Source organism: Rhagoletis zephyria, unplaced genomic scaffold (assembly GCF_001687245.7).
Source record: "Rhagoletis zephyria isolate East Lansing unplaced genomic scaffold, Rhagoletis_zephyria_1.1 Rzeph_scaffold_00178, whole genome shotgun sequence".
In the NCBI taxonomy this organism is placed as follows: domain Eukaryota; kingdom Metazoa; phylum Arthropoda; class Insecta; order Diptera; family Tephritidae; genus Rhagoletis; species Rhagoletis zephyria.
The window spans coordinates 1-14,778 of NW_016157262.1; the positions used below are offsets into that span (position 1 = coordinate 1).

The following is a 14,778-nucleotide window of genomic DNA, read 5'->3' on the forward strand; positions in this document are numbered from 1 at the left end:
GATCTCCGATTGCCTCGGTTGCTGGGGTAACCATCAACGGATGCTTGAATTCGCCGACGAGCTTAAAATTTACAAAGATCGATCCATTTTAATCGGAAGATGAAATTAAATGAGTATTACAATTCGAATAAAGCTACATCACAATTTTATAATTGGAATAATTTAGATAAATTCTCAAATGATAAGTCAGTTTCGCGCTAGTTCTTTTAAAGTAAATTTGTGCATAACATTTAGATATCTACTATTTGTATGTTTCACAGCATGCTTTCGATAAACATCGACTTCACATCACTGCGGTTGTTCTGGCTATTTCACACAATTAACAAGAAAATGATACCTTATTCTTTTGCATAATCATGCAATGAAAATAAAAATTACATAAACGGATGATCAAACTTGACATTATTTAATAAAAATGTAATTTTTCCAAAATATCGTAAAGAAAAATCGATACATTTTCACACTCGTTTTGCTATATCGTAAACTAAGTCGAAACTACTTAGTAGAAGTCTGAAATGCGGCTATAAATAATAGAGGTAAATTTTAAGTTGGTACTTAAATTTAAGTTGCAACTTTGTTAGTTTCGACTTAGGTCGGTGTTATGCAGAAATTTTGTTTGGCAAACTGCGGGCAATTGTTGTTGCAGCAAACTCGGAGAGAGCGAGTTTGGCGACTCTCACAGCAAACTAATTTTGTTTGGTCAAACTGCAGCAAATTCGGTGTTGTCATATACAAAAATTTTAAATTTTGCGCGTTATGTACATCTGAAATTCTCATTTCGTGTTGGCAATAGCCATGAAAACCATAATGAACGTGCAACCCTGTGCCAAACTCGACATAACCACCTCCGAGCAAACTAAGCAGCCGCCATTTAATTTGGCAAACAAAAGTTTGTCTGCATAACTCCGACCTTAGTTGCTGGACTATGAATACGCGCCCTAGATATTTTGCGATCCGTATAACGATCCATCAATATTTGATGCTACACCTTCAATAAATATCAAGACCCAGGTATCTCACAATGTTTGTATGGACTTTGGAAAAAGCTGTCATACATTTTTTAAATAAACATCAAAAATTTCGATTTATTGACAATTTCGGCTATTCCAAATACGTGAAACTTTTTTGTCTAACTCTTTATCTTTCACTTGGATCACCCAGTTCACAGACGCCATTTGCAAACTTCAGCGAAAATTTCCCGTTCAGCCGCCATCACATTCGTTGCTTCGTTCGGGTATTGTTCATTCGTTGATCACAATTTGGTAATTGCTCGTTCAATTGCCATCACGTCGTTTTCGCTTTTTCCTGCACATTTAAATTAGTTAAAATATTATACAGTAAAATTATAGTATTTTACTTTTATTGTATAACTAAAAATTTGACTAATGCTTCGAAAAACGTAAATTTATTACTTTTTTCGTAACAATAAGTGAAATACGCAGTAGAACAGAGCAGCAAAGTGATCGGAAAATTGTGGAAAAAATCACCAATTTTCTTTTTTGGAGCTCCTCACGCACCTAAAGAAAATATATACACTTATTGACTACTGCAGGAATCGTAGTGAAAATCGACGCGACAAAAAATAAGCCGTATGATATAAATCCACTTTAATTGAAAGCGGAAAGGCTGAGCAGTTTTATTGGAACGTAGAACTGGAATCAAAAACTTCGCATCGAAGCGGAATACTTGAATATTTCGGTGAAATAGTTGGTAATTGAAGCATTGGGTAAGTGAATAAATAAATATATTATCCTACTTACATATATATATATATATGTCCTGCCTTTTGTTTTTATTGAGTAAGCGCTTTCACCTTATTGCATCAAAAAACGATCCACTATCGATTTTCTCAACGACGGGCAGCGTACGTTGAACGAAGTTATATGTATATAGCATATAGTTATAAAAGTACTTAAATATATGTATAGTTGTAGTTGGATACGTATATGTATATAGAAGTTCTGCTTTTTCACAAGTGATAACCATGCGGTTCTTGATCTCAACTAGTTCATATTTAATTAGCGGCCAACAATAAATTCGTTTATGACATTTGGATTTCGTCAACTGTAATTTAGAATATTTAAAATACATTGTAAGACTTAAATAGCAATGAAAGGAACTTTTATTGCTTTATGTTTGCCTCCGCAAACTTATATTCGGGCTAGGTTACTTACAAGGTTAGGCTTCTTTGATGATCATTTGTCAGTTGAGAAGTAGACATAGGTAACCATATCTACCATTTTTTAAAAGTCATTCCTATGCCAATATCTTTGCTAAAATTTTGTATTTTTCCTGTTCCTTTTTGTTCTTTTCTTAAAAATAAAAAATAAATAGAATCTGCGTGGATTGCACAGCGTTTGACATAAAATAATAAAATACAAACGAATCTTCTTCGTCAAGACTTTACCTAAGAGTAAAAATGTATGCAGGTGGTTATGCGGTGAGCGGTGGAAGTCCACAAACCAACTCTAATGGATTCTATGGTGCCAGTGGCGTCGCAGGTGGTCCGCGTCCTGACCGCCCCCATTACCAACGAAATGCTATTAACAATGGCAACAATGCCGGTATGCCATATGGTGGTGGATCTGCATTGTATGGTGGCGCCCAAAGCTCTTATCGTGGGGGCAGCAGCTCTAATTCGATGGTGACAAGTGGGGGTCCGAGCTTCTATGGCAGTGGTGTTGCCACTCCTGGAGGCTACCAAGCTCGTGGTAAAAATCCGAATTTCGTACCACGTTATCAAAAACCAAACGGCGGCTACCAACCTAATAGCGGCTACCACGGTGGTATGAATTTAGGTTTATTGAGCAAGGAAGAGCGAGCCGAACTTCAGCGTGAAAAAGCTAAAAATCCCGGTCGTAACCTACAAATCCCACTTTGGGAAAATTTACAACCTTTCAAGAAGAATTTCTATGTACCACATCAAAACACATTGAATATGAATGAACAAGCTGTTGCTGAGTTACGCAATGAGTTGGAGATAACAGTTTCGGGAAATGGTATTCCCCATCCAGTATCGACATTCGAGGAATGTTCTCTGCCAGAATATACAATTGAAGAGATGAAGCGCCAGGGCTTCACTAAACCCACTGCTATTCAAGCACAAGGTTGGCCGATTGCTCTTTCTGGTCGTGACTTAGTTGGTATAGCACAGACCGGTTCCGGTAAGACGTTGGCATATATGTTGCCTGCTATGGTACATATTGCAAATCAGCCACCATTACAACGTGGAGAGGGTCCCATAGCATTGGTATTGGCGCCAACACGTGAATTGGCTCAGCAAATACAATCTGTTGTTCGTGATTATGGACACTTGTCTAAACCTGAAATTCGCCATACCTGTATTTTCGGTGGTTCTTCAAAAATACCGCAAGCTCGTGATTTGGAAAGAGGCGTTGAAGTCATTATCGCTACACCAGGCCGATTAATCGATTTCTTAGAGAATCGGAACACAAACTTGCAACGTTGTACCTATTTGGTATTGGACGAAGCTGATCGCATGCTGGACATGGGTTTCGAGCCACAAATTCGTAAAATAATAGAGCAAATTAGACCCGATCGTCAAGTGGTAATGTGGTCCGCAACTTGGCCCAAGGAAGTACAGGCACTGGCCGGTGATTTCTTAAAGGATTATATTTCTATAAACATTGGCTCGATGAACTTATCAGCTAATCACAATATTCGACAAATTGTAGAAATTTGTCAAGAATCTGAGAAGCCACAACGGGTTATCAAGTTGCTAAAAGAAGTAGCACCTACCACTAATAATGCTGCTAACAATAATAACAAGATTATTATATTTGTCGAAACTAAGATAAAGGTAAGAGTATTTATTATTTTCATTATTTTTTTTAGTACTGATATAATATCAGAGCTAAGAGGAGGGGTCACATCGGCTACTAAGCCCCGCTCGCGTATGCTTGTCCGTCAACGTTGTCGTCAAGCTGAGCCAAGGGGAGGACCAGGAAGTGTGCAACTTCCACTGGGTCTGTCCATAGAACAGACGCGTTAGCTGGGTGGTCTTTTTGGGGCATGCGAAGAGTTGTCTTGAGTCATCTGGCGACTCTCCGCGTGCCGGGCACTCATTGGGCACATCTGCATTCACTCTGCTCTGGTATGAGGTTAGACTGCTGCAGCAGCCAGAGCGAAGTTGGTTGCAAAATTGTTGTTATACCGGCAGAATAGACCTGTAATGGGTAACATAACAGCAGATTATACCAAAAATATATATGTATATTAAGGGTATTCTCTCAGTCTTGCAAAGCCCTTGCAAGGGGCACGTATTGCTCGGTTTGCAAAGCTGTCCCATGGCGANGTAAAGGGTAACATAACAGCAGATTATCCCAAAAATATATATGTATATTAGGGGTATTCTCTCAGTCTTGCAAAGCCCTTGCAAGGGGCACGTATTGCACGGTTTGCAAAGCTGTCCCATGGCGAAAACCGGGTTTGGCGTGCAAGCGTGTTGAATATAATTGTTATAAGGCCATAAATAACAAAAAAATTCTGATTAAATAATAAATTTAAGGTCAGTCAAACATACCGAAAAAAAGTCGGAGAGTCTCCTTAAAGTCGATGTTTAAGACATCGGCAAAACTTCCATCGATGTATCGTCAATTTCGCGATGTTAGTAAATTGTAAACATAGATGGCAAACATCGAAAATTGAACCGATATTATCATTATCGATGTTTAAAAATTGTGCCTTGACAGACGGCGGTAATGCGGATCAACGAGCCGCGAGGTCGTAGGTTCGAATCCCACGGCCAGTAGAATATTCATATATATATTTTTTTTATTCTTTCAATTATAACTTCTATATTTTTGAATGTTGTTTTTAGCTAGTTGTTTTTTTTTTTAATTTTAGTAAAATTAAACGTTTAAACATTTAAACTAACTGATAATAAAATAAAAACTGTGAAATAGAAAAAATAAAATTAAAAAGAAGTAAAATAAATAATAAAACCAAAATTTGTTTGGTAATCGCTGCAACCGAGGATCGAACCTCGCACAAGCTGGCTTGTAGTACGCAGCTTTTACCATTCGGCTACCGCGGATGAAGGAATCGATTGCTTTGTAAGGCTTGCAGGTTAGTCAGTGTTGCGTTCATTCCGAAGGCTCTCATGTTTCCCCTAAGGATTTTAGGCCTGTCTGTCTCTTCGTTTTTGCTAAAAACGCTTCGTTTTTCTTCGTTTTTGCTAAAAACGCAAATGCAAACGCACGCAAGCCAATTTCGGGTGACGCATAAAAACAAATTCCACGGCATGCGTTCCAAAACGCAAGCCGCGAATATTAGATTAGCCTGTAAGAATATAATTATTTGTGTTAAGGGAACATACATTGACTTTTCAACCAGACATCTGGTTACTTTGACAGCGTTCCAAGCCGCCATTCGGACAAACAAGTTTTCGAGGTAAATCAAAGCAAACTAAAGTCAGCAAGGCGCGCAAAGCAAACCTGCAGTGGGCCAGCGCATTAAGCCATTCTGATTTCTCCCAAAAAGTCTTATGGCGTTTTCATTTCAAACGAACCTTTACCTTTTCATTGCCCTCTCAGAAGCAATGAGAAGGTAACATTTTTTGTAGATACGAAAACACCATTAAAAACCTTTCTTATTTAATAGTTACAGTCTCGTTATTTAATCGTTAGGTTTCTCCTTTTAAGGCAAACATCTAAATAATCACTATGATTACATATTTAGCTAAACAAATTATTGCAAGGCCTTCATTTAAACACACAAAAAAATTTTTTTTCAGGTCGAAGAAATATTGCAAATAATTCGCAATGAAGGTTACACCGCCACTTCCATTCATGGTGATAAGTCCCAGCCTGAACGTGATTCAGTGTTGAAAGATTTTCGCAACGGCAAATCGAATATTTTAATTGCCACCGATGTGGCCTCACGTGGTCTAGATGTAGAAGATTTGCAGTATGTCATCAATTACGATTATCCAAACTCATCTGAAAACTATGTACATCGTATTGGACGTACTGGTCGTTGCCAGCAGTTAGGCACAGCTTATACTTTATTTACTCCTGACAATGGAAAACAGGCACGCGATCTAATTTCTGTGTTGGAGGAGGCCGGTCAGGTACCTCCACCGGCTTTAATGGATTTGGCACGCTCTTCAGGCGGAAATGGTAATGGTCGAGGCAACAATAATCGCCGCTGGCAGCAACAGCCTCCTCATCAGCAACGCACCAATCCACTAAATTATCAGGCGGGCAACAACGCTAACGGTTCGTATGTCCCGAAACAGAATCATTATCAGCAGCAAAGCAGCGGCATATATCAGCAACATAACAGCGCTAGCAGCGGTGGCGCTGGCGGCAACTGGAACAATCGTGCAGGTGTGGTTAACAGCGGCACTGGTGGCCAGTACAATAGCCAAGATGCAAGCGGCGGCCGCACTTATCGTCCACGTGCACCGTTCAACGCGGGTGGTCCTCGCCCTATGATGGGCTATATGCCACCACATATGCAACAAAATAACGGCTACATACCACAACAACAATATCGACCACGTGGTCAACAATTCATTCCACAACAAACTGGTAATGTACCTCGTTTCCAGCAATATCAAAAACGCGAATATAATCCACGCACTACGACAAACAGCAGCAACAACAAAATGTTGCCAATGGCGGGGCTGCTGGTAGTGTTGAGCTTCAACAGCATAATGGTGTTATAAATGGCGCTGCAGTTACCATTCAGCAGCAGCAACAACAACAGCAGCAGCAACACCAACAACAGGTGAATGTAGCTGCCAACATAGCAGCTGCTGTCGCGCTGCCGGCGGTCAATTGGGGGGTGAGTATCCCAGCAATGTATCGACACCACCGGCTGCGGCATTATATGCAGCACCTGCACAATCGCCGCCGACTGCAGCTGCCAATACCGCTGCTTATATGTATGATGCTAGTGGTGTTTTAGCAGCAGCAGCTGCTGCCGCTGCTGCCAATCCATATGGAGGCTTGCCACCACATGCCACCGCTGCTTACTATCCACATCCACACCAGTTTGCCGCTGGCGTGGCACCGGCCACGGCTGCCGATGTTTTGCAACAGCAGCAGCAGCAACAACAACAACAGCAGCAGCAGCAAAGAGCGTAAGTGCATCAGACGAAAAACGAATTTTCGAAGTGCGCATAGCGAATATATAAAATATACATTTCTTCAATTTTATCGACTTAAAAATATTAATTACTTATTGATACTACTACAACAGAAAAAAAAACATTCATAAATAATAATCGATAGAGAGTAATTGTTCACGGTGTTCATTGGATTGAAGCCGGAATGTGCTAAAACGCAAAAGTGCATTTCCTAATTTTTATATATTATTTCATAACAAAAAAATATTATTCCGGTTTCTATAAGATCATAAAATTAAGCGAGCAACTAAAAGAAAGCAGTCAGTAACTATGCAACAACAATTTAAACGCTGAATTTTTGACAACAGCATCGAATGAAATGAAATTCGAAATTTGTTATTTTCGTACAAAAAATGCGAAAACCGACAAAATGAAAACCTATTTTACAACACATTTCTAGTTATTCATTAATATAATTTTAACGATATTCCGCAAAATATTTACTTTGCATCTGAATTAATACCTGTTAAGTAGAGAACCGCGAAAAAAAATCGTCTTACAACGATTACATCTAGTTTTTTTTTAACTTTTTGTTTCTATTTGTTTGCTTCACTTTATATGAATTACCTAAAATTAATTGTATTAACTTTACAAGTAGATTTCTCAGGAACAGCTCATTTTTATGATAGTTTTGATGATAGTATCAAAGTAAATAGGATTATAGAAAAAATTTGGCCATCGAACGAGGATCATATTTAAATTTTAATGAAAACAGATTTCATCGAAACGCAATTCAGTCGATTTCATTGCAACTAATATTTAGGAATTGAAATCATTAATTTTGAAATCTATAGATTAGAGCGGATTATGTAATTGTACAATATTATTTTTGCGGTCCTTGCCACCATAAACTAATAAACAAATTTTGTTACATAGTTTTGAAAATAAAAGACATCAATTACACTAATGAGAAACAATTTTAACTCAGCAATTCAAAGCAAACAAAAAATCGTATATGAAGATTATCTTAATTTAAACTTGTATAACTTACAAAATCTTTATTTGGAACAGACAAATCTCGCCAATTTAAAAATTTGACGTGTAAAGAAAAGAAACATAAAATGCGCCGCATTCATCCATACAAACATAAAATTAAAAGTTATATATGTAATTGCAAACTTATGCAAACGAACATATAAAAAAACCAGAGCGAAGAATTTCCGAACGTTAGAGTAAATGTTGACATTTTTATAGATGCAGTTTTTTTAAGTTTTGCTTTTACAGTTGTTAAACAGAGAATATCCGACGCTTATTAAGTTCACTCTAACATTCGTCCCGGGGTTTAGCTACAATCGGAAGTTAAAATAATGTTAAGTTCATATACAATGATAAAGTAAACGTTTAACCTATTATAGATTTTCGTACTAGTCTAAATTTACGTTTTAAATATTTTTCTTTATTTTTGTAAGTGCTTCAAAAGTGAAATTTGAAATGTTAAAACTTTCTAACGAACCTCGCGCCGTGCGATTGTTTAGAATTGTTTAATAAAAAAAATATCCTTTACTTCGTTTAGAGACCTTTTTTCTCTTAAATTCTTAAATTAGCCGAACGTGAGTTAGCACAGCATTGTTAAAACAGTCCTTAAGGATAAGTAATTAAACGTTTACTTTATATTGTTATAGAATGAATGTCTACACATTTCAGCGGTAAACATATGCAGACCCCAAAAGCAATTGAAAAACTTCAGACATACACACACATTAACATTTGGTAAAACGTATGTATGTAGGCCCTTTAAACGTAACGCATAATGTTAATATTATTTCCCTAAAACATACATACTAGATATAAAAAATAATAATTCCCCCTATTATGAAATTTCATACGATACCATAAACACTTGCAAGCGCACAATACAAGCGTATAATCAAGAGATAGAAAAGAATGCGCCCTGAGCCTTGCTGTAACGTCATCAACGAAAAAGTATGAATAGCAGACAAAGAAGCAGTGGCAAAATCCCATACAAATGATAAACCAAATTGCGGACATTCACGTAAAATTGTAAAATAAACTAGTTTATTATGAGAAATATTAGAAGAAAAAGTAAAGTAAATGTGCCAGGCATATATGTGACGAAAAGCAACCTAAAGTTGCCTAATTGGAAAATCTGTGAGCCATAATATCTAATTAAAATTGAAGTGAGTTTGTGTTTTCTATTAAAAATTTTATTGCACACATATATTGTTGAATATCAAATTAATAAATAACAAAAACTTGGTTACAATTTTAGTCAATAGTTCTTGCAAATAATGCACTTTTGTGGTTGTAAGGACTTGATCGGCGGCAGGAACTAATCAACTTCTGTGCCAAAGCCACAGAAAACTTAAAGGAAAAATAGTTCTTCATCAAAGATTTGTCTGATATATAGTTATTGAAACTCGCCACTGAACACTAAATTTGCAATTTGTGGTAAATTTTCGTTTCGCTTATGACGTCACATCAAAGAAGCTGGCTGTCAAACTCAAACCAAAAAAGATAGCGGAACGTTGAGGACGCAATCTTCTTTTCTATCATTCTTGAGCGTATAATATAAAATCAGTTTTTGTATTATGGTTTCCATACACGGGGAAAGATATACGATGGCAATTGACTGTGTTTTTGTTTACTTTCTATTGTGAACCAACACAAACTAGCTGTTGTTTTCTCGGATTTTATACATCGATTCGTAATATTTTATAACGAATACAAGATTTTATAGTGTATCGTATGAGTTCCTAATAGGGGCGTGTTTAAAACTATTCGATACACAACATATTCGCACATTTTTCCTGAAACCATGTCTACTTAGCATATTACGTCAAAAAATCGTAAAATGATGTAGCGTCTTCTTGATTTACCACAAGAAATTAAAATATGTTTACCTCGCGTAGATATATTTAAAGAAAAAATGCAACAATTTGGGTAATGAGTTCGATTTTTGAACACAATGTACTCCCAAAAGCTCTGTAGCTCTACTTTTGCATTAAGGTCACTTCGAATAATATATATGTATAGATATATATTCGTCTACGATATTGCATACGAATACGAATATTATATCTAAAAGAAAAGTATATGTAATGATTTTACCCGGAACTCCTTCACTTTGCGCTACTCTGCTGCTAGTATTCTCAACAAAAGAACACAAAAGTCGACAGCGACTTAGTATTCAAGTTTTAATGTTGAGGAAAAAATAAAATATATACATCTTAGTTATTTTTAGTAGACCTTAAAATCAAACTTCTAAAAACGCTAGTATCGAAGCCAAAGTCAAATTATACTAACAAGAGAAACTGGAAGTATGCGAAACAAGATAGAATTTAATATATACATACATACATATTTTTTTAATTACCATACGTACATACATACATAAATACTATGTAAATGTGAGGAAATAAGCGAAAACATAAAACGTGAAATTTTATTTATAGGAAATAGTTTAATATTTCAATTAAAAAATCATTCGAATAATTCTAACCTAAAGTCCCCATAATCTAAAGGCATAGGATACACTTACCTATATGTATATACACAGTATGAAGATGTGTATGTACATACATCCATATGTATACATAAAGACTTATGTAATTTCCAACGCTAAAAAGTAATTTGTAGAAAAAATTACTTAAGTATGAAGCATACATGAATGTATATCACTTTCAGAATTGACGAAATTCTGGGACTCGGGCTAAGGTTATAAACCAAATTCAAACAGTGTTTCTACAAGTTTTGCTTTAGATGTAGAAGCAATTCTGTAAAACATGGTGTACTGAAAATGGCATATTTTCGCTATTAATTTTTTACAAAGTATCAAATACAACTATGTATGTATTAGGCAGGCTTTAAAAAATGGTTTATTAATACGCTTACATAGTATACAAAAGCAAACCAAACAAACACGTACATACATACATAACTACGTGTATAACTACTGTATGTATGTAAGCATATAACAATTTCGTTATTTAGAGATGAGAAATTACACGGTTTAAAAAACCTGTTTGTAACGGAAAATTGTTAGAAACCCTAAGCCACATAGAAGCAGTTTAGTTATTAGTTCCGCAAAGGACTTGGGTGCATACTTCATTTTTCATTTGTGACAAACAAAAGACTTGAAACTGTCATAATTTGCATCAATTTGAATACCAGCAGTATTCAATAGCACAACTATGTATGTAGTATGTTGGTTGCACTCAACCTAAAGATCTCTTAATAAAAAAAAAAACAGACTACATAGAATCGTTGAATTGAAAATAGTTTCTTTTTTCGTTTACTTTTTATACATATGTATGTAGCTTGTAATTCGAATAATTGGGGAATGAAAAATAATTATCAAAAGAAAAGTATAAATAATATTTTTTTTTGATGTGGGTTTTGCAGTGAGAATACTTTTTTTTTAGCAGGGTCTCTATATATATTATACCCGTCATACGGGTGTGCCGCGAAATCGAAACTTCCCGGGTCCGAAAATATTGTTTCAAAAACAGTATTTAAAGGGATTTGTTTTGAAAAAGACGCTGTATGTATAATTAATACAAATATGTCAAAAGATAAAATAAAGATTGAATGCAACAACTGCAAAGCGACAACAAAAATTAGCATACAAAAAAAAACAACAAAATGTGATGTGATAGACTTAACAAAAAAAAAACATATGATAACTAAACTATATTTATATGGATGATATGAGGCACATTCTTAACTAAAATTGTTTTCTTTTTTTTCAATTTTATTATACAAATATTTATTTTCGTGTTAAATAAAAAAAGTACATGAACTTACAAAACTTAACATTTATATCGGCTAAGTGTTGCGTATACTAAAGAATTTTTGGTATTTAGCAACGCAGCTGTGCTAAAATATTGCTAAATTTAAAAAGAAAATGTTTCTCATTAAATACATAAACCGTTTTTTACAAGCTTTTTTAATTTCTTTTTAACTTTTTCCAATATGTATGTACATTATGTGTACTATATGCATATTTATTGTACTGAGCCGTAGGATTCTCTCTTTGAAATTTTTTGAATGGCGTTAGTATTAGTACAAACAAGAATCACCAAGAGTTAGTAGTTGCTTTTTTAACATTTTGGCAACATTATTAATGCAAAAAATGGAAATTTGTGAATTTTCGCTGAGCGAATGGACAAAATATGGAAGAAAAAAATCGTAAGCGCGCTGGGTGAGTGAGAAAAACGTTAAAGCATTTTCATTTAGTTGAATTTGTAACAAGATGATTCAAAGCTATACTCAAATGATACAAAGCAGCAGCTATTTTTTTTTTGTCAGCACGCTGGTTAAAAGCGCAGTTAGTCAACGACGTAACGGCGTAAACGTAGGTTGACGTACGTAGCAGCATATCAAATTAACTGTTAATAGAGAGAGAGAGAGAGAGAGAGAGAGAGGGAGAGAGAAGCAACGGCAACGGCAACGTCATGCGGTGGTGAGTTTTCGTTAACACGCGAATCCCATAAGGTAGATCGTGTCTGCGTCAACCAACCTACGTCTACGCTACGTCGTTGACTGTTTGAGCTTTAACAAATGTGTCGTAAACGCTGCAGCGACTGCATAGGAAATAATTTCACATCAGATTCTTCGCTTTGAAAAAATACATGTTAGAAGTAAAAAACAATAGATTTTACGATTTAATTTTTTTTATTAAAAACATACACAATTTGCAATATTTGCCTAAACGTTTTTCCACTGCTTCAAGCGCGTATTTTTCCTTACTTTTCCTTTTTTTTAAATGGCTAAAAAAATTCATCAAATAATATCAGGTTTTGAATTTGTTTGTAGAAACCAAAATATTTGTCTGAAATTTTCATGAACGAAGTTTTCAGTAATGCCCACCTAAAACAAAATCTAATTACATATTTTAAGTTCACATGTACAAAAATATCGTATGTAAAAGAGAAAGAATATCTAACCACAAACTGCTGCAAAGAAATATTTTTTTCTGTGCAAAACATAAATATGTATATTTTGGGCATAGCATTAAAACTAAAACACTTGCATACATGTATGCAGTTTCAAAGTCTGAAAAATTTAATTTTCTTAGAATTAAAAATACTTTTTTATGTATTGAATAAAACGATTTCAAGCGACATAAAATAGCGGTGTATGACACAGGTGCGAATATTAGTGTTTGTTCACATAAAACTTAAATAAAAAAAGTAATGTACCGTAACTGATTCTTGTATATACATATATATTTATATTTTTCGTACCTATTTATGTATGTACATATATGCATTTTTGGGGTAGTCATTTACATTACATACGATATTAGTGTATACCAGAAAAACCAGAGGCAAGCCAAGCATAAACCCAAACAAAATATTAAAAAGAATGTAAGGGATATATTTTAGATCCTAAAATTTTCTTTTTTATATATCAGTATAGAAAAAAAAAATAATAATAATCGGCAGATTCATTGTGAGCGATTGTATATTTTTGCAAAATAAGTCAAAATCTTTCTACGAATTGTGATGAATTTAAACTTTGAATGTGAATGAGCTCTGCTGCACAAAATTCCATTTTTACAATTTAGATGTTATATTTTTTGGATTTTTGTTTTTCTTTTTTTTTTTTTTTGATACATATCTTGTTGAGCATAATATAAAATATAATCCGCGCTTATGAAAATGCATAACCAGAAAATAGTTCATTTTAATTTCAGTGTTTTTGTTCTGTTTTTCTTTTTTTTTGTTAACGAAAAAAAAATCACAAATTAAGGTATTTATTTTTATAACATGCATTATTATCATTACTTTTGTCCCTTTTCCTAATAACTTTTAAAGAAATTATTAAATACATATATTCAACACGAAAACTCAAATGCAAAATAAATTTGCGGTATATACGAGTATATAGAAATACATAGTATCTATAGAACACTATGTTATACACTGAATTCAGAATTTTCATATATATTTTTTTTAATTCATTCCAAATTTGAGAAGCACACACACGCATATAATATGCAACCAACAAAAAACACACAATGGAAAAACTTGCATGGTATAATTATGTGTGAGAGCGAAAAAATGAGTGATAAATTGGTTTGATATATGTATTTAAGAGAGATCGTTGATAATCGGTGTTCGATCAATGGATCACACAACGGTATGACATGAGTTGGTTTTGAAAATGAAAAGCGTATTAAATTGTTACACTTTTTGCTCGACCATTTCTTTTTAGTGCTGCAATCAAATTACCAAACAAACGAAATTAAAGCAAATGAAAAGAATCGAATGCACAAACATTCGAACATACGTATTGCGAAGTATGCTATGCAGGAATAATGAAGTTCAATGTGCTAGCATTGGATGTTGAAATATCTAAATGCAATCCAAAACAACCGTTAAACTGGAAGATTAAACATTTCTGTNAGTTGTTTCTTTTTCCTTATTGTCAACTAAATACATACATACATATTCGGAACAGCATCAATATCAATCTATTTTATTTCTGAAATACGCGGGTTGCTAAATAGCTTTTAGAATCCGCAACGAAATTTGGACTTTATGTACATGGTTTTTTGTTAAACAATGGGCTTTCATAAAAACAAGTAATTTTTAAGCAAAAAACAAAACCGACTTTATTTTTAATATTTTTATTGAGCTTTGTACCACGATTGTTTATTA

At 34.5% G+C, this 14,778-nt stretch overlaps 1 protein-coding gene across 1 annotated transcript; it reads left to right on the plus strand.

The window, feature by feature from the left end:
* The first annotated feature begins 1,205 nt into the window (after nt 1-1,205).
* Nucleotides 1,206-11,786, plus strand: LOC108357488 (ATP-dependent RNA helicase DBP2-like). The gene is given in 5 exon segments (XM_017608563.1): nt 1,206-1,726; nt 2,335-3,820; nt 5,756-6,602; nt 6,605-6,784; nt 6,787-11,786. Coding segments are annotated over 4 exon segments (2,754 nt in total). The 5' UTR covers nt 1,206-1,726; nt 2,335-2,419; the 3' UTR covers nt 7,113-11,786.
* The last annotated feature ends 2,992 nt before the right edge of the window (nt 11,787-14,778 follow it).